The sequence below is a fragment of the Mesoplodon bidens genome (assembly GCF_964165515.1).
Source record: "Mesoplodon bidens genome assembly, chromosome: X".
Lineage (NCBI taxonomy): Eukaryota > Metazoa > Chordata > Mammalia > Artiodactyla > Ziphiidae > Mesoplodon > Mesoplodon bidens.
This window is the reverse complement of record NC_138163.1, coordinates 128,026,162-128,053,497: the sequence shown is the minus strand read 5'-3', so window position 1 is coordinate 128,053,497 and position 27,336 is coordinate 128,026,162. Positions and strand designations below refer to the sequence as shown.

Here is a 27,336-nt window from a genome sequence, read left to right as displayed (position 1 = left end):
TTCGACTGATTTTATAATTGATTTATACAATAAATATAAAGCAACTGAAGGCATTGGGATACATTCCCAGACATATGGGAGGTCAAGAGTCCTGGACAGTCAGATGGCAACTTTGTCCCTGGAAGTGAAAAGCAGACTGAAGCCACAGAAACCCGAGCACAGAAGTACACATAAGACCACATGAGTGTGTAAATCGAGTATTTACTGAGTGTCTGCTTCGTGCTCAGCACTACTCAGACATTGTGGGCAAATACAAAAGATTTAAGAGATTGGGAGCCCACTTCAGAGGGTGACATTCAGTTGGGATCTCCACGCACTCCACAGTTAGAGAGCAACGGAAGCGAGTTTCTATCACGGGTGCTCTGGAGGGGGGGGGTCACAGAGGCCCCTGGGGCTAGTTTGATGTTGTCAGGAAGATGGTGAGGTCAAGCAGCTTGGAAGTGAGAAGGCAATGTCCTCCAATGGCTCTCTGGATTCTTCTCTCTTCTGTAGCCCTGTCACCCTGAAGAAGGCATGTTCCAGTCCAATCACCACTGGGGGAAATCACTAGAGTACTTAGATCAAGTTAATGTGAAGAGAGCACGACATCCTTTACACTTGAATTCAATCCAAGTGAACAGTGCATGCTGTTCTCCATCCCTGCAGCTCCGCCTGTTCACAGGCACCGTCTTTAAGAGTGATCCACCCAGGTTCCACACCAGAGCCCAACACCTGCTCCTGCCATGTCTCCTTTCTTTTCAACTCCAGCAACACAATGGACATTTCCATTTCTATTACCCCTGAACAGCGTGTGAGGCCAAAGACAAACTTTCTCTATTCTCAAATAGAAACACCTCTTTCAGGAAACAGAAAAGTCAAATCCTGAGGCAGAAACAAATACTAAAGGCGATGCAAGTGAAGATGCCCTCTCCTCAGGCATGTCTTCTTTGGACAACTTTTCCTGAACAGAGACATAGCTTTGACATTTAATGACATCCTTATAATCTCCTATGTTCTGTACTGTGAAATTAACATTTACATACAATAAGATCACCTCAAGAGGAAATAAAAGAGATTTTTCTAAAACGAAGTCTGAACATCATCACTGTTTTGGAATCCTGAATTCTTTTCTCCATTACTCAAGTCCACGGAGCCATAACGATTTTCTTCACTGCTTGCTAGATTTTTCCTGTTAAATAAAGTGAAGTCACCTTAATATTGTGATCTTAGAATGACACGGCCTCCCTTGGACTCCACTGGGCCCAGGCATCTTTTTTGTCTCAGCATCTAATCACCTGTACTCATTTGCATACCAGTCCCCTCTCAATGGACTATAGGCACCCAGAGTGCATCGGATTCACTTCTTTAGGCCCATGATTGGTCGGCACGATGGCTGGCAGAGCACAGGAGATTGGTTAGGGTATAAGCTCTGGAGTCAGAGAGCAGGGGCCTCTGTGGCTCAGTTTGCCTATTTGGCAAATGATGGCAATCATGTGAAGTCAATGAAATAACGCTGGCAGAGTACTCACGGTACTTGGCATGTAATCCTCAATAAATGTTGACCATTATTATTATTTTTAGGAACTCAGTGGTCATTCAGCCAATCACTTCATTTTAAAAAGCTTCCTGGGGCTTCCCTGGTGGCGCAGTGGTTGAGAGTCCGCCTGCCGATGCAGGGGACATGGGTTCGTGCCCTGGTCCCGGAAGATCCCACATGCCGCGGAGCGGCTGGGCCCGTGAGCCATGGCCACTGAGCCTGCGCGTCCAGAGCCTGTGCTCCGCAACAGGAGAGGCCACAGCAGTGAGAGGCCTGCGTACCGCGAAGAAAAAAAAGCTTCCGCACTACATTATCAACTTCCAAAGTATAAAGATCAGGGTAGGCCTGCTTTGTAGTACAATAACCAGCTTTAGAAACCAAGCATATATCCTCATGTGTTACTGACTAGCCGTGCAAACTTGAGAAAGTTTCTTGGCCTCTCTGAATCTCAGTTTTATATATACATGAAGATAGTCACATATTTACATCATACAATCACTGAGAACACTAATATAAGAAATACATGAGCAGGGTTGACAGTCTTATTTTTGTATGTACCTTCTATTAATATAGTGTGTAGCATGAAGGAGGGGCTACCAAATAATTTCTTTAATGAATTAACTTTGGAATAGCGTCTCATGTGCAAGTTTTTAGTATGTAGAGGAGCGCTTGTTAAACTGTAACGTGTGTCCAAGTCTGCAGGTCTTACTAAAACACAGATTCTGATTCATTGGGTCTCCAAAAAACTGATCGTTTTTCAGAAAGACTCACAGACTTAGAAAACAAACTTATGATTACCAAAGAGGAAAGGGCAGGGAGGGATAAATTAGGAGATTGTGATTAACATATATACACTACTGTATATAAAACAGGTAATCAACTACTGTATAACACAGGGAACTCTATACTCTGTAATAACCTATATGGGAAAAGAATGTGAAGAAGAAGAGATATATGTATAACTAAATCACTTTGCTGTACACCTAAAACTAACACAACATTGTAAATCAACTATAATATAAAATAAAAATTTAAGAAAAAACGATCGTTTTTGTTGGCTTTGGGAAGGGAACTTGGAAGCAAAGAGTGACAGAAGACTCTGTGTATCCTTTTGTACTTAAAATTTTTTAACTATTTGAATGTATTCTAGTAAATGCCTATTTTTAAAAATGAAGTTACTTGGGAGAACAAATAATATAGTGAAGAAAATTAAGCAAAATAGACTAGTGCATGTAAAAATTAAAGAACATGTTTAAACAACCGAAAGTGTGCAAAGCGTTTTTGTTAGGTGCTATGAAATATGATTAACTTCAATTATATAAGCCCAACAAACGTAAATGATGTCTCAAGGTCAGAAAACAAATCTAGTGGCAGGGCAAGACTACACATCAGGCCTCTGGTGATTGAAATCCTCCACGAACTTGGATCTTCAACTCAAGAACAAATTAGAGGGTGCCTGACCCATGAACTGAGGGGATAGTACGGCGTCTGTGCTATCAGAGGAGGGATGAAGAGGACTCGAGTGTAGCAGTTTGGAGCAAATCTCAGAGCTCATTCTCGAATGATTTCACAGTTCAAATCCATCACTAATCCCGCCTCTAAGGTCAGTTCTAGACCACGGAGGACTCATCAGTAAGGATAATGCCCTGAGCCCACTCACTCCTGCTGGGCTTGCAGTGCCTCTTAGCAGTGGGGCAATGATGCTGTGGGCCAGGCTGGAGTTGACCAGGGCACACCAGGCAACTCCAGGCTGGACATGTCCTGTATGGTGGGGCTTTGCTAGGGAGGCAAAGAGCTGATGAAATCTGGTAAATTTCTAGGGGATGCATAAGAATATTTAGCTGCGAAATTGTCCAAATAAGTAATTGGCTTGTACAACCTACCACTTACTGCAAAATTTCCAGTTAGTTTTCCCTAAACCCTTCTGTTTTAGGATAGATAAGTCTAAGAAAGGTCACTTACTTTCTTCGATCTCTGATCCCAGTGAAGATGAGCACAACAATACCAATCACTACCACTCCCATCACGACCCCAAAGATGATCAGCCATATGGTGACAGGTGGCTCATAAGGGGGTCCCAGCGTCGGCTGAATCCCCAGAAACTCCAGGCTGTTGTCATCCAGGCGGAAAGCATCATTGATACGGCCCCGGGACATCCTATTCCCAAAAGCAAAACACTTAGGCAAAAGAAAACTGTGTGCAATTATTTACTCCTTATATCATTGTTCCCAAACGGATTTGATAAGGCTTATCCTAAAAATGTATACCTAAAAAAGCAATGAAGTCAAATAACCAGGTTCAGTGAAAGATTTGAGTTTTGACAATTATACATCCTTCCTATCTTGTAACCTAGATTAGGTTTGGAAACAGCTCCATTGGAAAATTAGGCTGCAAGTGTGGAAACGTGCAAATGGTTGGCATTTGTTCATTTGTGACTACCGTGTTGTAAAGGCAAAGTTAGCATGTTTGGTAAGAATTTCCCTTCTGTCAGGGTATGTCTACAATGATGTTGTATCAAATAATGGAAAAGGACAATTGCATCCACCGCTTCTACAAATGAAACCGTCCCTCTACACAAGTCTCGACAGTTGTATTTTCCAAATGAAAGGTGTTGACATCCAAAATTATCACTAAAAGGCAGCACTGGGGAGGAATACAGGGAAGGAGCCTTTGCCCAAAAAAAAGGTGAGGATTATTTTTAAAACAAAGAACAGTGAAATGTTCAATATTCTAGATTGAAACCAAAGTATCTGGCATCACATCCACCTGCCCTTGAGTATAGGGCAGGTCAGGAGGAGGTCAAAGTCCACCCAGACAGAGAGAGAGAGAGAGAGAGAGAGAGAGAGAGAGAGAGGTCAAAGCAGCATTAGGCATGTCACCCCTGGCAACCTCTGCCTGAAAGAGTCTGGGCATTCTGGAAACAGGAAGTTTGAGGACCCCTGTAGCTTGCAGGAGGGCGGGGCTCCTTCATGATGATCTCAGCTGGCGCTTTTCCCCAGGACAAGTCATGTGGAGACAGCCAGTGAGTCTCTGGGCGTGCTCCGGTTGTAAACCCCACTAAACCAGATTTTCTAGGCCCACTCTGCCCAGCAAGTCTTGTTTCTGCTTCCGAAGAGTGCCACCTAGTGAGCACTTCCTGTAGCAGTGAGTGGCTTAAGCCTTTTTTTTTTTTTTAATGACAAGGGGAAACACCTACGTCTCTCCATTCTTCACTATTCCCGTTTTGGGAAACAGCTGAGGCAAATTGGGAAACTGTCCCTTCTGAACACTCACCACCAATAGCAAGTCCCTCTTTTGGTATGGAGGCTAACCAGTGTCTAAGGAATCCTATCCTTGCCTACCTTGTTTCAGACTTTGGTTAGTGAAATGGATCGTACATCCAAGTCCCTACAGCAAATGATGGCGACACCTGCTCATGTGCCCTCTGCTCTTACCATTTTCCGGGTGTGCTGGCCAGACTTCCTTCAGCCAGTATCTGCTGCCTTTTCCCAAGAGCATTCTCAGGCCACAAGATTCGGCCCTGCCTGCAGGCCAGCAATGCTGGGAAGTTAGTCTCCCCTGTAAGCAGTTCTCAACCAGTGACTGATGGGAGGTGGTGAATAAATACCCCAGCTCTGATGGGACAATTGAGGTGCATATTCTACGCCGTCTCCCAGAATTCCCAGCAGAATGGCGCTCTAGCTGCCCACAGTGGTAACCTGCTCATAATGTGTCCTTTATTACCTTCCTTCCATTCTGTCTCCTGTCCACATTCCTCCATCCGTGTTTCTTGAGGTCACCTCCCAAATAAGCTACTTACACTCAAATCCTTGCCTAAGGACCTGCATCTGGATAAACCCAATTAAGACAATCCCCTTGCTATGAGATTCTGGAATTAAAACCCAAGTTTTTAAGATGAGGAAAAACATGTAAATGACTCAGAAGAGTGCCTGGCACTGTAAAAGCACACCAAATATTTGTTACTGTTGTTGCTGCATTGGGGAACCCCCTTGCCCTGCTATCATGCATTAGAAAGTAAAATATCACCTGATGGCCTCTTCAACTTCAGTTCTAGGAATGATGTCAGACACATTTTTAGGTGAAGTGACAAAGAAGTTGAAGGAGATTCTTGGTTTCAAGTCACTCACCCACACGTCCTTCTCCCTGTGGAGAAACAAAAGAAACATCTTCCCTGGTGGCACAGAGGACACTGTAAAGAGAATGAAAACTTCTCCTGCTGGTGAAAAGGAGATGGGGGGAGGATCACAGGGTAAAGTAGGGAGACATGGGGCAGGGCCCGTCATGGAAGGATGTAATTGTCCCAGCAAGCTTAACAGTGCCCAAAGCACACGAACTCAACGACATAAGGTGTGACAGCAAGTCTTGGCGCTGTTAGTTCTGCCACCGTATAAGAACAACAGTTTGGGTTTTTCTTTTCCAATCATAGAAAAATTTCAAACTGAAAGCAGTAGCAGAATCAGCAAGGAATCGTTGGTGACCCAGACTCGTGCTAAACAACATGGCAGGCAGCAATGGCTCTGTTCCATGGACAGAGGTGGTGCGTTGATATCTTCGAACCTTGCCCCTCCCAGCAAAAACCGTCATGCTACCCCCAGGGTGAGGGTGATGAGTGGGGTTTACAGTACGATGTGACAAGACTCTGCTCTCACAGCTGCCAGACTGATCCTAATAAAACCCAAGGCACATCACAGGGCTCAGAGCCTTTCTCACCCGGAAGGAAAGCCAATGGCCTTAGAACGGCTTGGGAGGCACACATGAACTTTCTTCTCGCCTCCCCACCCACTCTGGCCCAGTCCCACCATGACCACATCTCCCACTGGTCTTCTATTAGCTCACTGTGCTCCAGCCACACTAGCCTCCTTGCTGCTCCTTCAACAGGTGAAGGATATTTGTCCCTCAGGATCTTTCCACTTGCTATTTTCCCAGCTGAAACATTTCCCCACACAGTCTGCACCTCTGACTCTCTTTCCTGTTTCAGCTATTTGCTCAAATATTAACAAGGCTTTCTCTGACCATTTTAGTTAAAATTGAACCCTACACACACACACACACACACACACACACACCAGCACTCCCTAGCTCCTTTCCTGTTGAATTGTTCTCCCTAGCACTTATCACCATCGAATTCTACTACTTACATATTTACATATTTTGTCGATTGTCTATAACACACACACATACACACACAAAACAGATACATTAGAATATATGCTCATGAATGAAAGCAGAGATTTCTGCCTTTTTTTTTTCAGTGCTGAGGGTGGATGAGAGCATTTGGGGAAAAGAAGGAGAGGAAAACAGGAGAGAGGAGGGAAGGGGGTGGAAAGGGAAGAGAGGCGAGGAGAGGGCCATTTAATAATAACCATGCTCTTGTCACCTACGAGCGAAATAAGTCACAATCATCCCTAAATAGACCGGCCCCAATTCCAGGAGATCAAAGAGATTTAATGTTATTAGGAGGTTTTTCTTAATTTCACTTGAATAAAAGTTGAAGCATAATATTTTCTTAGACCCAAGAGTAAGGGAAATACTGATTGAGAGCACAGCAAATCAACTCACCCAAAAGGAATGGTCTCGTTTCTGACTTTTGAAAAATACTCTCTCATGGCGTATGCAACAGACGACCGGAACAAGTACATTTCATTGTCATTCCATTCATACTGCAAATTCCAAACAAAAACACTGCTCAGTAGAGATCATGGGGAACATTAAAACCTGATATTCTAAAAGCTTTTTTTTTTGGTCGCGCCGTGCATCTTGTGGGATCTTGTGGGATCTGAGCTCCCCGACCAGGGAATGAATCCACGCCCTTGGCAGTGAGAGCGCGCAGTCCTAACCACTGGACCGCCATGGATTTCCCCACAAGTGTTATTTTTAAATTGTCTAATATGCCAACGATTCTTGCTCTGCGTGAAGTCAGTGACCTCCAACTTGAGTGTGCATCGGCATCACCTGGAGGGCTTGTTAAACCACTGAATCCTGGGCCTGAGCCTCAGAGTTTCTAATTCAGAAGGTCTGGGAGGAGACCCAAGAAATCGCATCTCTGACAAGCTCCCAGGTGGTGCTAATGCTGCTGGTCCCGCAGCCACGCTTTAAGAACCATGGCGTTCACTGGCCCTTTTAATTTAGTTTGATGTAAGCTGAAATAAACACCCGGAGGGAAGGATTATAGATGGGAGTCATGTGAGCCATTGGTTTTGGTTAAAATGTCCATATACTGTAGACAAATATGCTGAGTTTTCATTATTTTTATAGTAAATTCTTGGATATGTGTAAGTGTAAAAAAAAGAAGAAACTTGAGGTTCAAAGGAAAAGAAATTTTTTGTAAACAAGGTAATTTGTTTTTCAGTGCTAAACCAATGGCTTGTGTATTTGCATAGTCCAGGAAAACCGTGTTGAAAGAGAAAAAAGCGTTCACTCTTTCCTCCAGTAGATGGCAGTAGAGATCATGAATAGCACGAAGTTTGCATCTCTCCCTCTTCCAGGAAAAACAATTATGAGATTATCATACTAAGTGAAGTAAGCCAGACAGAGAAAGACAAATATCATATGATATCGCTTATATGTGGAATCTAAAAGGATGATACAAATGAGCTTATCTACAAAACAAAAACAGACTCACAGACGTAGAAAACAAACTTATGGTTACCAAAGGGGAAGCGGGGGAGGGATAAATTAGGAGATTGGGATTAACATACACACACTACTATATATAAAATACATAACCAACAAGGACCTACTGTATAGCACAGGGAGCTATACTCAATATTTTGTAATAACCTACATGGGAAAAGAATCTGAAAAACATATATGTGTATATGTATAACTGATTCACTTTGCTGTTCACCTGAAACTAACACATTATAAATCAACTATACTTCAATTTTAAAAATGTAATTACATTTTCAGAAGTAAATCTAAAATTTTAGCTGTTTAAAAAAAAGATTTCGTTGTAAAGCAACTATACTCCAATAAAAATTAATTTAAAAATAAATAAAAATAAATTTTAAAAAAGATTTCAAAGGATTGCTACATTGACCCCAGCTTGATATCACACAGCTGTTGGAAAAAGTTGCTTTAATAGTAATAATGATATTATTAATATTATTACTAATATATAATAATATAATATATTTCTATATTCAAAAAAAGCAAAGGCCAAGTTCTCAAATTAGTGTCAAAGATCCAGGTGGACTTTGCCGTGAAATAGCTTGAACTGGGCAGTTATTCTGGCTAAAAGTATGGTTCTGGTCTCATCAAAGCAGCATCTCGCCCAGTGAATAGGCCTCAGAATGTTACACCATCAACCCCTCTGAAGACTACTGATCCCTCACTGCATAGAAAGAGAACATGGGGACACATGTCAAGAAAAAAGAAGATAACTGAAAAGGATCCTGACCTACCAGATACTTTAAATTAAAATAAAATAATTAAATTTCATTAGTCCAAGGAAGACTTAATAAAAATATGACAGAAAGAGAAATGATCCCAGAGACACTCAATGATCGTTAAGAAATAGGAACTTGAACTTTCAGAGTTTGGGAAGTGATGCACTTCCATTTTTATTATTTCTTTCTTAAATGTTCCTTTTTTACTCCTACTATGTTATTTATGTTTAAATGTCTTACTTATCTATGAAAATTACACTACAACTACTGTGGAACCTTGGACAATATTTAACTTACCAGGAAAAGTAAGGGGGTAGAAATGCCATCTTTGGGTCTATCCAATGCAAAGAACAATTTTCTGTAGCACCTTGGACTGTTTTATCCAATAGTGCCAGGCTGCCCTCTAATCCTGCAAAGCCTGTAGGATGCCACAAGCCCACCCACGCCTTTGATCCTCATCTGCCTGGGGCGACCCTTTCCTCTCCTCTTTCCCAATCAAAGCCACTACTGCTTCAAACTGGATAACCTGAGACAGATGTTTAGGAGAAATGAATATCTGATTAAAGTAATTCACATGAAGATGTAAGTAATCTGATTTTCTGTAAAACATTCTGTTGTCCTAAAATGCATCTCTACATCAGTGGTTCTCAAGCCGTGCCGTAATCAGTTACCTGGGGAGCTTTGATGACTTGATGCCACACCACAGAGCAATTAAGTCAGAATCTCTGGGAGTGGGATTCAAGCACTGATATTTTTCAAAAATCCCAAATGACTCCAGTGTGCAGCCACATTTGAGAAATTCTGTTCTAAATCAGAGCTTCCCAGTCTTTATTGCGTCTACAAACCCACTGGGGGGCTTGTTAAAATGCAGATTCCGATTAAGCAGGTCCAGGGCTGGGGTCTAAGATTAAAACAAGCTTCCAGGATATAGATGATTGACTAAGACAAAACAACGCAAAACTGCCTACAGTGCTTCTAAGAACAAACAATCTCTCAAAATATAACCATGTCCTCTTCCTCAAATACAAGTAATTGTGATTAGAGTGAATTGGGAGGGTGGGTATTTGATACTTAAGATTGGATGTTTTCTCATTGATCTTCATAACACCTTCAAAGTCACAAGGAAAGAGGAGGCATAGCCAATCCAATAAGGAATGAATGTGTTACTAAAAAAAAAAAAAACAACCCAAAAGCCAAAGGGCAGAATCTAGAGCTTTTTAAGAGAACCATGTGTCCTCTCACCTTTTAGACCACACTGGAATGGGCTTGTTGTGCCCTATTTAAGGGAATGCATTGAAAAGTCATAGACGCACTGTGTAGAATACTCACAGCTTTTTCTCCAAGAGCTGATTTTAGGCTTATCCTCACTTTGATGCTTTGGTCAGAATCTGATTAAAGAGAAATAACAGACTGTTGTTACAGATGACAGATTGACCATGTGTTTATTTCCTTCCTCTCCCAAGATCCCACTAAAGTGATAGTAAAGGAATTTTTTAAGGTATAAACACAATTTTGGAAAATGAGAAGTTATGGAGGAGTGGTAAGTGCTTTTGCAAGGGTCAGGAAGCCATGCCCTAATGTGTACACAGAGGCAGCACAGACCCCCAAAGTCCCACAGAGTCCCGGAGAGGCTTGGGATTCAGGTACAGTAGGGGGTGGGAAGAAGATACTGGACTGAAAACAAGGGGAATGAAACTCAAGGTCTGGTTAAAGACACTTTGGGGAAGAGTTGATGTTCCTACCCCATGAGCTCTTGCTTAGAAAGTCACTTGGAGGCTGTGCTGCAGCAAAACAAGAGGTAATTCCTGAAAGAAGACATGGCATCCAGGAAGCAGTGGATTCAACGCAGGACAGCAGCAAAGGGATGACTCAGGATGAAAACTGTGGTCCACATTGAGACAGGAGGACTCTAAGAGGGAGTTCTTTAGGAAAAAATGAGACTGAAAAGAATAGATGTGTTGGAATAGTTGAAAAAGATGAATGTGACGTACATAGCAAATTAGGCATACAAAAAAAATGAGGCAATAGAAACTCCAGGACAAACAAAAAACCACATAAGAAAGGATATAAAATAGTATATTACTTGGTTCTGCAAGCATAATGATGAAAATATTGATAATTTCTCTATGAAAAATTATGTTAAACCTAAATGGGAGAATGAGAAAAGGAGGCAGAAGAGTAGGCAGAAGTGCATGCCTAAAAGTGAGCAACAGGGAAATGACAATGTAAACAAATTGCTTAAAAAAGTAACTGCCAGAAAGAAGAGGCAATAGCATTAAAATTGTTCAAAGTATTTGTCTTTGACGAGCAGGATTCAAATACAGTGGGTTGGAGACTGTTAGACTCTTTTATTTTAAATATGGGGCTAGTAAAGCAGACTTGAAAAAGAGAGAGGTAGTTTTCACTGTGCCAGGTACATAGTAGTTGCTCAACAAATGTGTTTCCTCCTAGATAAAATGGCAGCTACCATCATAGTACAGGGGCTAAGTAGAGGGAGAACATATTCAGCTGTGTCACAGTCCCATGAGACTGGGGCCAGAGAGGACTAGGGGAAGCAGAAAGTGGGCAATTAGAAATGTGTCAACTTGATGTACTCACATGGAGTCCAGTCTGTGCTCCATCCCACAAATGAATTCCTGTTCTGGTCTTTCAGCCAGGTCAACAACGGCTCAAAGTAGTTGAGCAGTGGTTTTACGTCCATAGTCTTTACTCCCACAATATTTTCCAATGCTGAGGTCCAGGGTTCTGATTTTCCAAGGCGCAGCATTTGGCTACATGAAAAAAGGGGAGGGTGGGTTCAGGGCCTTTTGAGGGATTCTAGATGTACATCTACTTACATGTATAATCTATGCTTTCTCCTTTTTGGCTTGACTAAGTTTGCTCCTGGCAAATAAGAAAAGAAGCCATGTTAACAGATGTATTCATCCTTCAATCTCTCTTCCCCTCCAGTTACTACAAAAAGAGCTCTGTAGTTATGACATGGAGAGAGGAGGTGGCCTGTCCAGCCATCACATGGTCCAGGTTCCTGTGTGACCACGAAACAAACATTTAATTTGTGGATGAGAACATTTTGAGGCCCCCAATTTTCTTTTTAGAACAAAGAAATCAAATTCAAACCTAGGCATGGAAATGAGTAACATTAAATAGGAATGAGAGGTTCAGTATTTTGAAGCATCTCTTACAGCAGCCTCTGCCCAGCTTCGGTGGAATTTGAGATATCACATTTGTACAGGGGACCTTCATGTTTAGCTGTTTGACAAAGGGCTTCATGAAACTGGAATTGATAAATGGTCCTTGTGTAATATCTGTAAAAGAGATAAAGAAAAAAAGTTGTCCTGTGTTTAGTTTCTGTGGTAGAATCAAAGACTGGGGCATATATTTAAATGTTGAAGCCCTAGTAACCAAAGAAGTACCAGTTAAACCTCTTTTCCCTCCAGAAAGACCCAAACGTGAACCCTACAGACTCATCATACTTGCATTCATGTATCAGCTGATAAAAAGGCAGTATTAGTTTGTTAAATGTTAGCTCACATTTGTATTGTGTTTTACAGATTTATAGCCCTTTCACATAAAAGATGCCAATTGGTACCTATGGCAGATCAACAATATTATTTCCACTTTACAAATAAAGAAACTGAGGCTCGGGGCTTAGCTGGTGGTCCAGTGGCTAAGGGTCCGTGCTCCCAATGCACGGGGCTCAGGTTCGATCCCTGGTCAGGGAACTAGATCCCACATGCCGCAACTAAGAGTTCGCATGCCGCAACTAAAGATCCCGCATGCCACAACTAAGACCCGGCATAACCAATTAAATAAGTAAATAAAAAAGAAAGAAAGAAACTGAGACTCAACAAATTCAAGATCTGGAGCTAAGAGGGGAAGAACATAGGTTTTGGGACTTCAAGTTAAAAATGCTCTATTACAGATATTAGTCGGCCTGCAGGTTCAAGATGGCAGAGTAGAAGGACGTGCGCTCACTCCCTCTTGCAAGAGCACTGGAATCACAGCTAACTGCTGAACAATCATCGACAGGAAGACACTGGAACTCACCAAAAAAGATATCCCACATCCAAAGACAAAGGAGAAGCCACAATGAGACGGTAGGAGGGGAACAATCACAGTAAAATCAAATCCCGTAACTGCTGAGTGGGTGACTCACAAACTGGAGAACACTTATACCACAGAAGTCCACCCACTGGAGAGAGGGTTCTGAGCCACACGTCAGGCTTCCCAGCCTGGGGGTCTGAAAATGGGACGGGGAATTCCCAGAGAATCAGACTTTGAAGGCTAGCGGGATTTCGACAGGACTGGAAGAAACAGAGACTCCACTTTTGGAGGGCACACACAAAGTAGTGTATGCATTGGGACCCAGGGGAAGGAGCAGTGACCCCACAGGAGACTGAACCAGACCTAGCTGCTAGTGTTGGAGGGTCTCCTGCAGAGGCAGGGGGTGGCTGTGGCTCAGCGTGAGGACAAGGACACTGGCAGCAGAAGTTCTGGGAAGTACTCCTTGGCGTGAGCCCTCCCAGTGTCCGCCATTAGCCCCACCAAAGACCCCGGGTAGGCTCCAGGGTTGGGTTGCCTCAGGCCAAACCACCAACAGGGAGGGAACCCAGCCCCACCCATCACCAGACAAGCGGATTAAAGTTTTACTGAGCTCTGCCCACCAGAGCAACAGCCAGCTCTACCCACCGCCAGTCCCTCCCATCAGGAAACTTCCACAAGCCTCTTAGATAGCCTCATCCACCAGAGGGCAAACAGCAGAAGCAAGAAGAACTACAATCCTGCAACCTGTGGAACAAAAACCACATTCACAGAAAGACAGACAAGATGAAAAGGCAGAGGGCTATGTACCAGATGAAGGAACAAGACAAAACCCCAGAAAAACAACTAAATGAAGTGGAGATAGGCAACCTTCCAGAAAAAGAATTCAGAATAATGATAGTGAAGATGATCCAGGACCTCGGAAAAAGAATGGAGGCAAAGATCGAGAAGATGCAAGAAATGTTTAACAAAGACCTAGAAGAATTAAAGAACAAACAAACAGAGATGAACAATACAATAACTGAAATGAAAACTGCACGAGAAGGAATCAATAGCAGAATAACTGAGGCAGAAGAACGGATAAGTGACCTGGAAGACAGAATGGTGGAATTCACTGCTGCGGAACAGAATAAAGAAAAAAGAATGAAAAGAAAGGAAGACAGCTTAAGAGACCTCTGGGGCAACATTAAACGCACCAACATTCACATTATAGGGTTCCCTGAAGGAGAAGAGAGAGAGAAAGGACCCGAAAAAATATTTGAAGAGACTATAGTCCAAAATTTCCCTAACATGGGAAAGGAAATAGCCACGCAAGTCCAGGAAGAGCAGGGAGTCCCAGGCAGGATAAACCAAAGGAGAAACATGCCGAGTCAATAGTAATCAAAATTGACAAAAATTAAAGACAGACAAAAATTATTAAAAGCAGCAAGGGAAAAATGACAAATAACATACAAGGGAACTCCCATAAGTTTAACAGCTGATTTCTCAACAGAAATTCTACAAGCCAGAAGGGAGTGGCATGATATATGTAAAGTGATGAAAGGGAAGAACCTACAACTAAGATTACTCTACTTGGCAAGGATCTCATTCAGATTTGATGGAGAAATCAAAAGCTTTACAGACAAGCAAAAGCTAAGAGAATTCAGCACCATCAAACCAGCTCTATAACAAATGCTAAAGGAACTTCTCTAAGTGGGAAACACAAAAGAAGAAAAGGACCTACAAAAACAAACCCATAACAATTAAGAAAATGGTAATAGGAACATACATATCGATAATTACCTTAAACATGAATGGATTAAATGCTCCAACCAAAAGACACAGGCTTGCTGAATAGATACAAAAACAAGACCCATATATATGCTGTCTACAAGAGACCGTCTTCAGACCTAGGGACACATTCAGACTGAAAGTGAGGGGATGGAAAAAGATATTCCATGCATATGGAAATCAAAAGAAAGCTGGAGTAGCAATACTCATATCAGATAAAATAGACTTTAAAATAAAGAATGTTACAAGACACAAGGAAGGACACTACATAATGATCAAGGGATCAGTCCAAGAAGAAGATACAACAATTATAAATATATATGCCCCCAACATAGGAACACCTCAATATATAAGGCAACTGCTAACAGCTGTAAAAGAGGAAATCGACAGTAACACAATAATAGTGGGAGACTTTAACACCTCACTTACACCAATGGACAGATCATCCAAACAGAAAACTAATAAGGAAACAGAAGCTTTAAATGACACAATAGACCACATAGATTTAATTGATATTTATAGGACATTCCATCCAAAAACAGCAGATTACACTTTCTTGTCAAGTGCACACGGAACATTCTCCGGGACAGATCACATCTTGGGTCACAAATCAAGCCTCAGTAAATTTAAGAAAATTGAAATCATATCAAACATCTTTTCCAACCACAACACTATGGGATTACAAATGAATTAAAGGGAAAAAAATGTAAAAAACACAAACACATGGAGGCTAAACAATACCTTACTAAATAACCAAGAGATCACTGAAGAAATCAAAGAAGAAATCAAAAAATACCTAGGGACAAATGACAGTGAAAACACAACGATCCAAAACCTATGGGATGCAGCAAAAGCAGTTCTAAGAAGGAAGTTTATAGCTATACAAGTCTACCTCAAGAAACAAGAAAAATCTCAAATAAACAACCTAACCTTACACCTAAAGGTGTAGGGAAAGAAGAACCAAAAAACCCCAAAGTTAGCAGAAGGAAAGAAATCATAAAGATCAGAGCAGAAATAAATGAAATAGAAACAAAGAAAACAATAGCAAAGATCAATAAAACTAAAAGCTGGTTCTTTGAGAAGATGAACAAAATTGATGTGCATAAAATGGAAGACTAATAAGAACCTGCTGTAAAAAAAAAAAAAATAAAATTCAAAAAAAACCCCCATATTAGTCACTCTAAATAAATAAATAAATAAATAAAAATACTCTATTACAATCACCCTGCACTCTGTCAGTAACAGGAAGACAAACAAAAATATATTTTTATTTCTCCCAAGGATACTATAAATTCCCTGATGGTGGGAGAAAAGATCTCATGTAAGTTTTATTTAACTTCAATACATCGTGTTGAGTTAAATCGAATTGAAACTGATCATCTGTTTTGAGGATCTAAGGGGGAGGTGAATGGAGATAGAAAAAGAAATTAGAGTTGTCACTCTGTCCACAAATCCTAGAAGGGAAACAGAAGAAAACTGTCATTTACCGGATGAATGAGTAATCTTCAGCAACATGGAACAGACACGCGGGGTCACAGTATGTTTCATCATGGGGCAGAGGCTCCACCACCCCGACTATCTCTCGCCTTTGGGGAAAAAAGAAGGTACGTTAGCTCTGGGTCACTCGTTGTGAGAAAGTATGGATGGTGCCATTAGTGCAGTGTCATCAGCCAATGGCATTTCTACTGAAATTGGTTGTCAGGTGAAATTGAAACAGTGTAAAGAATTACAGAATAAAGTGCGTCATGTAGTCATCTGTTTATTTTTTTAATTCAGCCAGTCTACAGCATTGGAAAATAGCTGTACCTTCAAAATACTAATTTAATAAAGTGCATTGTGTGGCCAAAAACATACAGTGAAAGTCCTAATAATTCCTCTCTGGCACTACATTTTATGGGTTCCCGGTAGGCGGAATTTTCTAAAATTGAAATCTCACTGATTCTTCAAGGCTAGCTCAAATGTCCCCTCCTCGGTGAGGCCTGCCCCTGATCCCAACCGCCTGCCAGCACAGTGAGCCCTCCAGCTCCCTTGGCCTTCTCCAGCTCTACCTCCTTTGCCATTTCTCTCTCCGTTTTGTAATTATTCACACACAGCTCCTTCTTGCCCTGGAGACTCGAGCACCTAGCGGGCGGGGCTGTGTTTTGGTCATCTTTACAGTTCCAGTGCCAGACACGATGGCCAATGCTAATAAAAGACTTCATGTGGATTCACTGAATGCATAGAGTAATTAATGCATTACTGAATCACTTTAAGGGTCTGATTCCATGTACCTTAGGAAATAAACTAAAAGCCATCAAAAATTAATTCGATCAGAAACAAAAGGTAAGAAAACCATGTATTTGGCATTGTTTAAAGTGAATACATCCAACCTTTCTGATTGTGGGATCACGACAGACATAATTTCAGTAAGACTCAAATGCTAGCAACAGCTACTACAGATGCTGCCTCCTCCCTCCCAAGGAGGGTTTATGTCACCAGAGAGAATCTTGGCAGAAGAGTGGCACTGACTTCAACTTACGGATATGGGGCTGAATGTTATAATGGTAGATCTTCACCACCGAGAGGAAAGTTAAAGAAAAATAATTGACAGGAGTCTGACTAATAGATGGCGAGAAGCTTTTTTTCCTTCCTTCATTCGTTCGTTCATTCATTCCTTCTTTCCTAACTTCCTTCCATCTTCTTCTGTAATACTTTCATCATTTATTTCATACTTGCATGTGCCAGGCACTGTGCAAGGCACTTGGGATACGCTGATGAATGAGGTAGCACTGAAACTATTGAAAGGAATCGCCCTCCGTTGCCCAAATGCAGCAGGCTCTCACTAGCTTGGAATTCTCTCCCTTCCCCTCTACATACCCCTGGTTAAATCCCACATCTTTCTCAAAGCTCAATTTGGATGCCTCTCCTCATCTGACCTATCAGCCAGGGTTTTGGATCCCCCCTTGGATGCTCACGGATGCCCACATTCTCCCATCACAACCCAACACGTTGCAGTGGTTTCATTTCCTGCATTCGTCCATAGACTACACGTTCTTTGAAGTCGAGGAGAACATCAGAAATGATCAGCATCGGATTCCCCAGTGCTTTACCTAAAATGTGGGGTCAATATTTTTGTTTCAAAGAATGGACAAAAGCAAAAATAAAAATGAATAAGTTGATCACTTCGGAAATAATATCACAGTTTAATGGGTGCCTCAATACTTAAGATAGAGCATGAGAAGTTATGTCACTTGACCCTGCTGGGGGGCGGGGCAGAGCCAAGGAAACATTATCTGAGGAAGCTCCCAAATGGAGACTTAAAAAATCGAAAGGAGGCAGTTAGTGTGTGTGTGTGTGTGGGGGGGTATGTGATGGCATTTCCCTAGCCTGAATACACTTGTCTCTCGTTTTCACATATTTAGCCCCACATCACTAGATTTCAAGATTTAGCCACTGAAATCCCAGTTATTCTGACTAGGAAGAATTCTCTAAGAACTCCAGTGCTACTTGTCTTAGGTGGGTTCTCACCCAAACAGACCCTGAGACCAGGTCCTGGGATGTGATCCCAGGAAACACAGGCAAAGGAGTGAGGAAATGAGACAGGAAAAGGAAAGCAGCCCCCAAAAGGTGTGTTATCAAGCAAGTCACCACAGTGGGTAACCGGAGCCTATTCCCACTGAGGAACTCTAGGATCCCACGTAGAACACTCACCCCAGAATTCTCCCCGCTGAGGGCGAGGGAGCTGAAGTACTTATCCACCAATTCCCATCACACATACTTCCTCAGTCTTTTCTCCATAGGAGGGTTCTAGTGACCAGAGGAAGCCCTCAGGCAATAAAATACAGATACTGGTACTAAGTATATGATGTCTGTGTGTGTATGTGACTGTGTGTACACAGGCCAACCAAATGCTTTTAAATAAACAGCAAATTCATGAGGAAATGTTTTACTGATTGCATATTCATTGACTTACTTCATCTCCCACCACTTCTGCATCCACTGCTCTTTGGGTATTTCACCCTTGAAGACCATCCACCTCCACTTTTCTAACATGTAAGTAAATGGTAGAGTTCCAACAATTGTAAGTGCTTGTTTGAGCAGGAAGTTTATTTCTGTTACTGAAAATAAAATGGGAAAGGATAAATATTAAGATGAGGGTGACAGTGGATGTTTTGTATTAGATAATTTCCTAATCTCAAGATATTATTCCTCAAGATATACTTACTATAAGGATGATCACATGAGAAATATTGACAGTGGACATAATAATATGTATATATTCGTTTTCTCAGCTGAGGGATTTGGAGTAGGGTGAAGCCTTGGATAGATCAGGTTAAATAAATCCACAAGGAACCCCTAATCCTTTTTCTTTATTAGCTTCAGTTGCCTTCCTTAAGTACTTCTTATCAGAGCTAATTAGGGATATTTTATCTACTTTCCTAGTCATACTGTTTATCGTTTTTGTTTTTTTTTAATATATTTATTTAATTTATTTATTTTTGGCTGCGTTGGCTCTTCTTTCCTGCATGCGGGCTTTCTCTAGTTGCGGTGCACAGGCTTCTCATTGCGGTGGCTTCTCTTTGCCGCAGAGCATGGGCTCTAGGCTCGCAGGCTTCAGTAGTTGTGGCTCACAGGCTCCAGTAGTTGTGGCTCATGGGCTCTAGAGTGCAGGCTCAGTAGTTGTGGCACATGGGCTTCGTTGCTCTGCGGCATGTGGGACCCCCCCGGACCAGGGCTCGAACCTGTGTCCCCTGCACTGGCAGGCGGATTCCCAACCACTGTGCCACCAGGGAAGCCCCACACTGTTTATTGTTGTAAGCTCCATGAAGGCAGTGACTGTCAATTCTCATTCAAGACTGTATACCTAGCCTGGTGTCTGCTACATGATATCCTCTGTGAGTCTTTGCTAAATAAACAAATATTAAACAGATGTGGCCAAAAGCCAGTAAACCAGGGAGGGGAAAAAACAACAAAAACGAGCCTCCCTAGAGGAAAACATCCACTGGATAATCAGAAGTACAATGTACTTTAAATTTACTGACATCTTCCTTACCTGAGTTTAAAATGCTTTAACAAATTATGTTATTTCGTTTATCCTTTATTAGTGATGTAAAAAGGCAGTGGAGCTCATATCTAGTGCGTAAATGAAGCTCACTGGAATGTAAGCAGAGGGATATTATCTACTTGGCACGCCAAAGTAATTTAGTGTCTTTTAAAATGCTTTACACATAGTAAGTGCTCAATACATATTTTTGGAAGAAGAAAGGAAGAGAGGGAGAAGGAGAGAGAGAGAGAGAGAGAGAGAGAGAGAGAAGGAATGAAGGACCTTATTTTGTTTAGCATCATTCACAGATCAGGGCCAGAGCCAAGGAAAGAAGCAGGAGTTTTTCAAATCAGTGGTTTAACCATGCCTAGTACTGTGTTAGTGATTCAACCATCTTTGCCTGTTGTCAAGGAATATTAAAAAATGATAAAACTAATAATGGTCTGTTAATTGACTTGAGAATGATACTTTAAAATTAGGAAACAGGTGTGGTTACTGTGAACCCCCTTTCCTCTGTTGCTCCCTTCATGGGAGGATGCTGCTACTTGTCTATTACCCAATGGGTCTGTGCTCACAGTAACTTTTTCAGACATGATGATGGCTTTACACTGACCTACTCCCAGGTCCTTGTGAGATCATCAAGGTCTGGAGCCAGAAGTCAAGGCAAAGTGAATTGTCCACACAAGGATGGAGCTCATAACCTTGACCTCATCGACTAAATGTACCAGTAGGCAGAGCTGATGTTTATGTCCCAAACTGCTAAAATGAGGGGAGAGAAATACATAGGAAAGAAGAACATATTTGGCTCTAAGTGTCCTCCTTTTACAAGAAAGAATCCTCACAGAAAAATCTGGATCTCGTGAATATTTGTTGTGTTCCATCAAGTCCAACGCATCCAAAGACACAGGCTGCCTCGGGCAAAGATGCTGAAGGATGGCCTGAATCTGAGGGGATGTTACGGGGCAAATTCATGCTTCAGCCACATGAACAAAACGTTTCAGTCTCCTCCAATCTTGATATTCCACCACCTGTTCCTTAAGAACTCCCAAATTTCAAGTTACACTTTTCTTTGCATAATATTATGGGAAAAGTTATAGATTAGGGCTCTGGTTCCGGTTCTGCCATGTTGCTTCTTGACCTTGGGTTAATTATTTTCCCTCTCATGTCTTCAGTTTGCTTCCTCTGCAAAATGGTTTTTAGAATCTGTTCCAGCTCCACTGTTTTGCTTTTTACCTAGAACCAGGGGATTCAGTCAGAACTCTGACACTAATTAGCTGGGTAACCTTGGATAAGCCATTGCAGTTCTGTGGGCCTGTTTTAGCATCTTTTTAAAAAGCTTCTGTTAGATGGTTCTTAGAGTCCCAAGACCATTCACTTAGTTACCTCTCTTATGCCCTTTCCAAAGATACAAAACCAGAAGCTGGCATATTATACTATATATTAAAAAAAATTTTTTAACCAGTAGCAATTTCCAGTTACCCATAAATAACATATTTTACATGGCAAAAATTAAATATATCCTATGCATGACAATAAATATCTTTGCCCATGTCAGACTAAAGAATACCCAAAACAGGCCATGAAAAAATGTCCATACCACTGTCTTCATAAAAATCAGGTGGCAGAAGACCAAGGGCTTTCAAATAGTGAGGTGTAGCTGCAGAAAGTGACATGATTTCCCCAACAGCTTCATGGAAACCTTCATTAGCTCCATTTCTGAGCAGGTAGGGCTGTGTGGCATACGCCATGTCATACTGGATGTGCCCCATCTCATGATGGGCTGTCAGGAAGTCATCCATCGTCACCTTTGTGCACATTTTGATCCTGAACAAAAATGGGCAAGATTAAAATGAATCTCATTGAATTTCATTTAATCATCACAATAGAGTTATATGGGGTTTCCATGCATGGATCACCTTTCCAAGATTTATTCACCAATGATTCTTGAGGACCTATCTTGTACGTCCTAGAAACTGCACTAGGTGCTCAATATAAAGTGATGGGCAGGGCTGAATCTTGTCCCCCTGATCACAGACTAACAGAAAGGAAGATAAACAGAGTCGTCTACTACAAAAACTCTGAGGCAAGTACTCTACAAGTGATCAGTAGACATGGCCTTGGGCACAACAATGAGAAAATGGAGGCATAGTCTTCTGGAAGCCCCAGGAAGGGCATAACTCAGGATGCAATGAGCAAGCTGGACCTTGATCAACTTGCAGGGGTTTGCCAGGCAAATGGCAGGGAGGGACAAGAGACTGACATTCCTAGAGGTGCTCAATGACAATGGCTTGAGGAAAGAATGTGGCATTCAGGACATAGCCAGCAGTTTGGTACAGCCACGACATAGTAGTCGTAGGAGAAAGGACTAGAAATTGATATTTGGGGATCATTAGCATGTAAGTCAGGGAGTGGATGGGATGGCCCATGAAGCTGTGTAGGATGGCAAGAAAAGAGGGCCAAGGACAAAGCCCCAGGAGGTCCCAGGATGTACAGGGTGGAGAGAGGAAAAGGAGACAGAGAGAGAAGTCAAAGAAGTCCAGAAGGAATGACGATGCAGACACCAGTGAACAACAGCACTTCAAAGACAACTCCTCAACGCAGCCCCATGCTGTTGTGGCCCAATGGTATAAGGATGGCATTTGGCAATTAGGTGCTGGTCCTTTTCAACTTGGCAAGAGCAATTTCATGCAGATGAGTGTAGGGCTCATAATTCAGTAGGTTCAGCAGTCTTCCCACCACTCTGAGCACCACGTCATCCCCCTGATAAATACCCTTTAAGGACTCCCGCTGCTCAGGAATAAACTCAACCTCCTTTATACACCCCAATATGACCTCCTTCTCTAACTTGGTTTTTCTCTATACTCTTTTGGCACAATTATAAGAATAGCTATTATATAGTTAATATCTACTGTGTGTAAGATCCTGTGCTAGGAAGCTTACATACACTTACTCATTTTTCAACTTCATCCTAGTACTGGAGTCGGTGAGCTATGGCCTGCAGCTGGCCACCTGTTGTGATAGATCAGGCTTTACTGGGACACAGCCCTAACCATTTGTTTCTGTATTATCTATGGCTGCTTTCATGCCACAAAGGGCACAGATGAGTAGTTGCAACAGAGACCTGCAAAGCCTAAAGAAACTATTTACTATCTGACCCTTTATAGGAAAGGATTGACAACCCCTACTCTAGCACATACGGCTGGGGCCCTGCCTAGATCTGCTTTACCAGAAAGATCCACCCATCTCCCAGTTGTCTGAGTCCTGGCTGTTGGCCAACAGCTGCTTCCTTCTTTAATGTTTTTGGCTAAATGGGAGGTACCTCAACCAGGAGGTTATGTGGCCCCGTACTCTGGGGCAGTCCACAGCCAATGACTGAGTAATATGGGGTACAAAAGGCCAGTCCTCTTGTCTCAAGATGTGACCAACTCTGTGGTACAAATCATGCTCCAGAGAGCCCCGTGGGATCAGGCTGAGGCCAAGTCTCTAGCAGAGACCACATCCTTACTTAACTCTTTCCCCTGCCCCATCCTGCTTCCCTCCCTCACTCCCCTTTGCCTGCAAGCTCTCCCTCAGTGAAACACGTGTACAAGAATCTCCATCTCAAGCCAGGGAACCCAACCTAAGACACTCACAAACCTGCAAACTGGGAATTATGATTCCACTTTATAGATAAAGAAACTGAAACCCAAGAAGGTTAAATACCTTGCCCAAGGTTGCCTAGTCACTAAGTGACACAGCTGGGATTAGAAAGCCTGTGCTCATTCTGCCATTTCACACCGACCCTCCTTCACACGCCCTTTATTCTAGCCTAACCTGCTGACTCCAGTACACAACACTGGTCCTGCCTCTCTGCATCTGATCCTGCTATTCTCCCAGCCCGGTGTCCCTCCCAGCTCTGTCTGTCCAAACGCTTCTTGTCTTCCAAGCCCAACTCAAATGCCACCTGAAAAGCCCTGTCTGAGCCAAACCCCTATTCCAGGTGTGGTCACTCATCTTCCAATTCCCATGGAGTGTTCTCTGTGTTTCTCTTAATGACACATACCAGCTTATCTATTCACCTGTCCTAGCTCACTCAGAAGAGGGAAACGGAGGTGGGGATCAATGCCTGTCTCACATATTCATCCTCCATAAATCTTGCACCAACCCTTTCCTAATGGGGGCACCACCATACCCATGACCATGCAACTCTAATGGGTGCATATCATCTCAGATGAGGCAAACTGTCTAAAGGTTCAAGTTAGGGCCAGCTGACAATCCCCTTTTCCTTGGAAAGCCCAGATGTGCTCTCATGGACTCCCAGCCCTTGTTCAAGGAAAATTCATTCATCTCTTCTGTGCTCAGAGAAGCAGAGAAGGAATCCAAATTCACCCTCATCCCTCCATTGTCTCCCATTTTAGTATCAGCTGTGTAAACATCAGCCTCACTACCTGAAGTCACCCTTCCCCAGGTCCCATGCTGTGGGGTGGCAGACCACTTTCCGGCCATCGCCTGGCTCAGTTAGCATGGAGTTTTTCCAGAATTCTTGAGTCATACTAGGAAGGCCAATAGACACAAAGAACTTCTCAGCTTCCTTGAATATCCTCTTCGCATCCCAGGACTGGAAAAAAAAAAAAAAACCCAGCATTTAATTCTAGCATTAAAATCACGGCATTCTTTCTGTTGGATATGTACAAAGGCATAACTGTCCTGGAAGGCAATTTGGCAACATGTATGGACAGCTTTCACAGCGTTTATACTCTTTGTCTCAGTAATCCTGTCTCCAGGGAACTAACCTAGGAAATTCTCAGAAATTAGGTCTAAGAATTATGTTTAAAATGATTATTATTATTTTTCAATTGAAATAATTTGATATATTGTGTAAATTTAAGGTGTACAACGTGTAAAATGTTTTTTTTTTTTTTTTTTTTTTTGCGGTACGCGGGCCTCTCACTGTTGTGGCCTCTCCCGTTGCAGAGCACAGGCCCCGGACGCGCAAGCTCAGCGGCCATGGCTCACGGGCCCAGCCGCTCCGCGGCATGTGGGATCTTCCCAGACAGGGGCTCGAACCCGTGTCCCCTGCATTGGCAGGCGGACTCTCAACCACTGCGCCACCAGGGAAGCCCTAAAATGATTTTTAATAGAGGGAAAAGTGGAAACAACCACCAGAATGGTTAAATAAATAATGATGCCTTTGTGGAATGGAAAATCTAAATAAATTAGATTTATAAAGAATTTTTATTGATATTTTTAATAATTTAATAGTGAAAAAGTAAAATATATAAACCACTTATATGGTATAATCTTAATGAAGAAATACATTAAAATGTTAACAGTAGATGGGGTGAGATTATGTGTGAAGTTTTTTGTCTTTATTCTTTATGTTCCAAGTATAAACACAAACAATAATGACCTTCTCTTTGCTAAAAACTGTTCAACTCAAGACAACGACCCTTGATTGATCTCCTTCAATGGGCAAGGCCCTGACATTAGGCTCATTAGAAGACACAAACAATAAAGCAGACATGAAGTTGCATGATTTTGGAACCAAAAAGGCCAACATGTGACCCAGCAGCCAATGGGTAGGGGGGGCCTTGGCTTCATAGTCTGTATGGGAAGCTAAACTTTCAGAATGTTCTGGAACTGGAGAGGGGCAGCAGAAGGTGTCTGCGATTCAGCAAACTCTTCTGGGAGCCAGTGTCTCTGGAGCTGACCAAGACTTCTTTGGAGATAAGGCCCATATCAGTCAAACTAAGTTTGTATAATTGGCAGATATTTAATGAATCACTTTTTAGTGACACAGAAAACTTCCTTTCGTCTTTAAGGCCAGTCAAGTTTGTTTTTTCTCCTATGTCAGCCTTGGGGATATGCAACTGGATATAACAGACACTATGGATATTTTCTTTGACCTTTAAAGGCTTAATGTCAGTCAATATTGCTATTGGTGAGTATGGCATTCTTAAGGAGAATGAACATATACTACAACAGTGTAGACTGGCAAGCACAGCTAACATCTGCTGAATGAAGAATGAATGGATAGAAAACCAGGCTGGAAATATTAGGAGTTCTCAGTTCCAACCTTAGTTGTCACTGACTGTTTTTGTGACTTTGAACAAATCATTTACCCAAGCCTCAGTTTCCTCACCTACAACATGGAACTATCACAATACCTGTCCTGGCAGTCCCGTAGGTTTGTCATAAACATAACATTAGGAGAGATGGTGGGTGTGAAAACACCGTAGATAGGATATGGAGCTACATAAAGATGGGCCTCTGCTGCTGCTCAACTGCAAAGTGGGGCTACAACAGCTGCAGGAGTTTAGGGGCCCTTGCAGCTTCACGTTTTCATTCTGCTATGGACTTTTCCCAGGAGTATGTTACGTAGGTGAAGATGTTCATTGCATTGCTGCTTACAGATTTAAAACTGTTAACAAGCAGTGCATAAATAGCAAACCATGGTGCAAACATCTGAAGAAATTTTACACAGCCAATAGATGTATGATTATGTATGATTATGGATCCTACCCAGAAATGTAGGCTATTAGCTGAATAAAGAAAAATACACAATTATAACTATAATATTATTTAATCAATGGAAGGGAACATAGAGAATTTAAACAATTATACCAAGATGGTAAAAAAAAGGTTATTTAAAAACTATTTTAGACTCTTGTAATATTTTTAACAATAATGATTTTTAATATGCAAAAATCTTCTAATGATATCCTTTTTTTACTATTCACAGAGATTACTGACTACTTAGCAATGACTAACTTTATTTTTTTTTAACATCTTTACTGGAGTATAATTGCTTTACAATGTTGAATTAGTTTCTGCTGTATAACAAAGTGAATCAGCTATACATATACATATATCCCCATTTCCCCTCCCTCTTGCAACTCCCTCCCTCCCACCCTCCTTATCCCACCCCTCTAGGTGGTCACAAAGCACCGAGCTGATCTCCCTGTGCTATGCAGCTGCTTCCTACTAGCTACCTATTTTACATTTGGCAGTGTATATATGTCCATGCCACTCTCTCACTTCGTCCCAGCTTCCCCTTCTCCGTGTCCTCAAGTACATTCTCTACGTCTGCATCTTTATTCCTGTCCTGCCCCTAGGTTCCTCAGAACCAATTTTTTTTTTTTAGATTCCATATATATGTGTTAGCTTACCGTGTTTGCTTTTCTCTTTCTGACTTACTTCACTCTGTAAGACAGACTCTAGGTCCATCGCAATGACTAACTTTAGAAAGAGTTATGGCAACCAGTTGATAATTCCACATCTTATTGCTTAATGGAAAACTCAGGTCATCTCTACTTTTAATATCTCTCAGCAAGATCAATACCATACTTATTCAAGGTACTTGATGTCACTGACATTGTAAAGTACTTTTCCATGAAAAGACAGCTACATAAGAAATAAATTTAAATTAGCTTGAAAACTTTCTCATTTACATGTTTTCATAAGACAAGAAGAGAAGGATGGCATAAAAAGAAATGAGGTTGAGGATTTAGATTTGGTTTTCAAGGTGTCTTCTTCCTACCTGGTTCTGCATTTCTTTGGTAACATCTATGCTCAGTTTCTCTCCAAAGGGGACTGTCAAAGGGTACAGATTTGTCCAA

At 41.9% G+C, this 27,336-nt stretch overlaps 1 protein-coding gene across 1 annotated transcript; it reads right to left on the bottom strand.

Annotated features, from left to right (window-relative positions):
• Positions 1 to 990: 990 nt before the first annotated feature.
• Positions 991 to 27,336, bottom strand: ACE2 (angiotensin converting enzyme 2). Its single transcript, XM_081222009.1, has 12 exons — positions 27,258 to 27,336; positions 24,166 to 24,335; positions 21,336 to 21,562; positions 18,668 to 18,812; positions 16,203 to 16,301; positions 12,087 to 12,209; positions 11,503 to 11,675; positions 10,234 to 10,292; positions 7,076 to 7,176; positions 5,543 to 5,659; positions 3,479 to 3,673; positions 991 to 1,168 (listed from the first exon to the last, which is right to left on the bottom strand). The coding sequence occupies exons 1-12, from the start codon at positions 27,267 to 27,269 to the stop codon at positions 1,060 to 1,062; spliced, it is 1,530 nt and encodes a 509-aa protein (XP_081078135.1). The 5' UTR covers positions 27,270 to 27,336; the 3' UTR covers positions 991 to 1,059.

Excerpts from the sequence above, each read along its gene's own strand:
- ACE2 (XM_081222009.1), bottom strand. Across the intron at positions 18,813-21,335 it reads TGATTTTTATGAAGACAGTG|TAACAGAAATAAACTTCCTG; the intron begins GTATGGACATTT and ends TTTTATTTTCAG. Across the intron at positions 7,177-10,233 it reads CAGCTCTTGGAGAAAAAGCT|TATGAATGGAATGACAATGA; the intron begins GTGAGTATTCTA and ends TGGAATTTGCAG.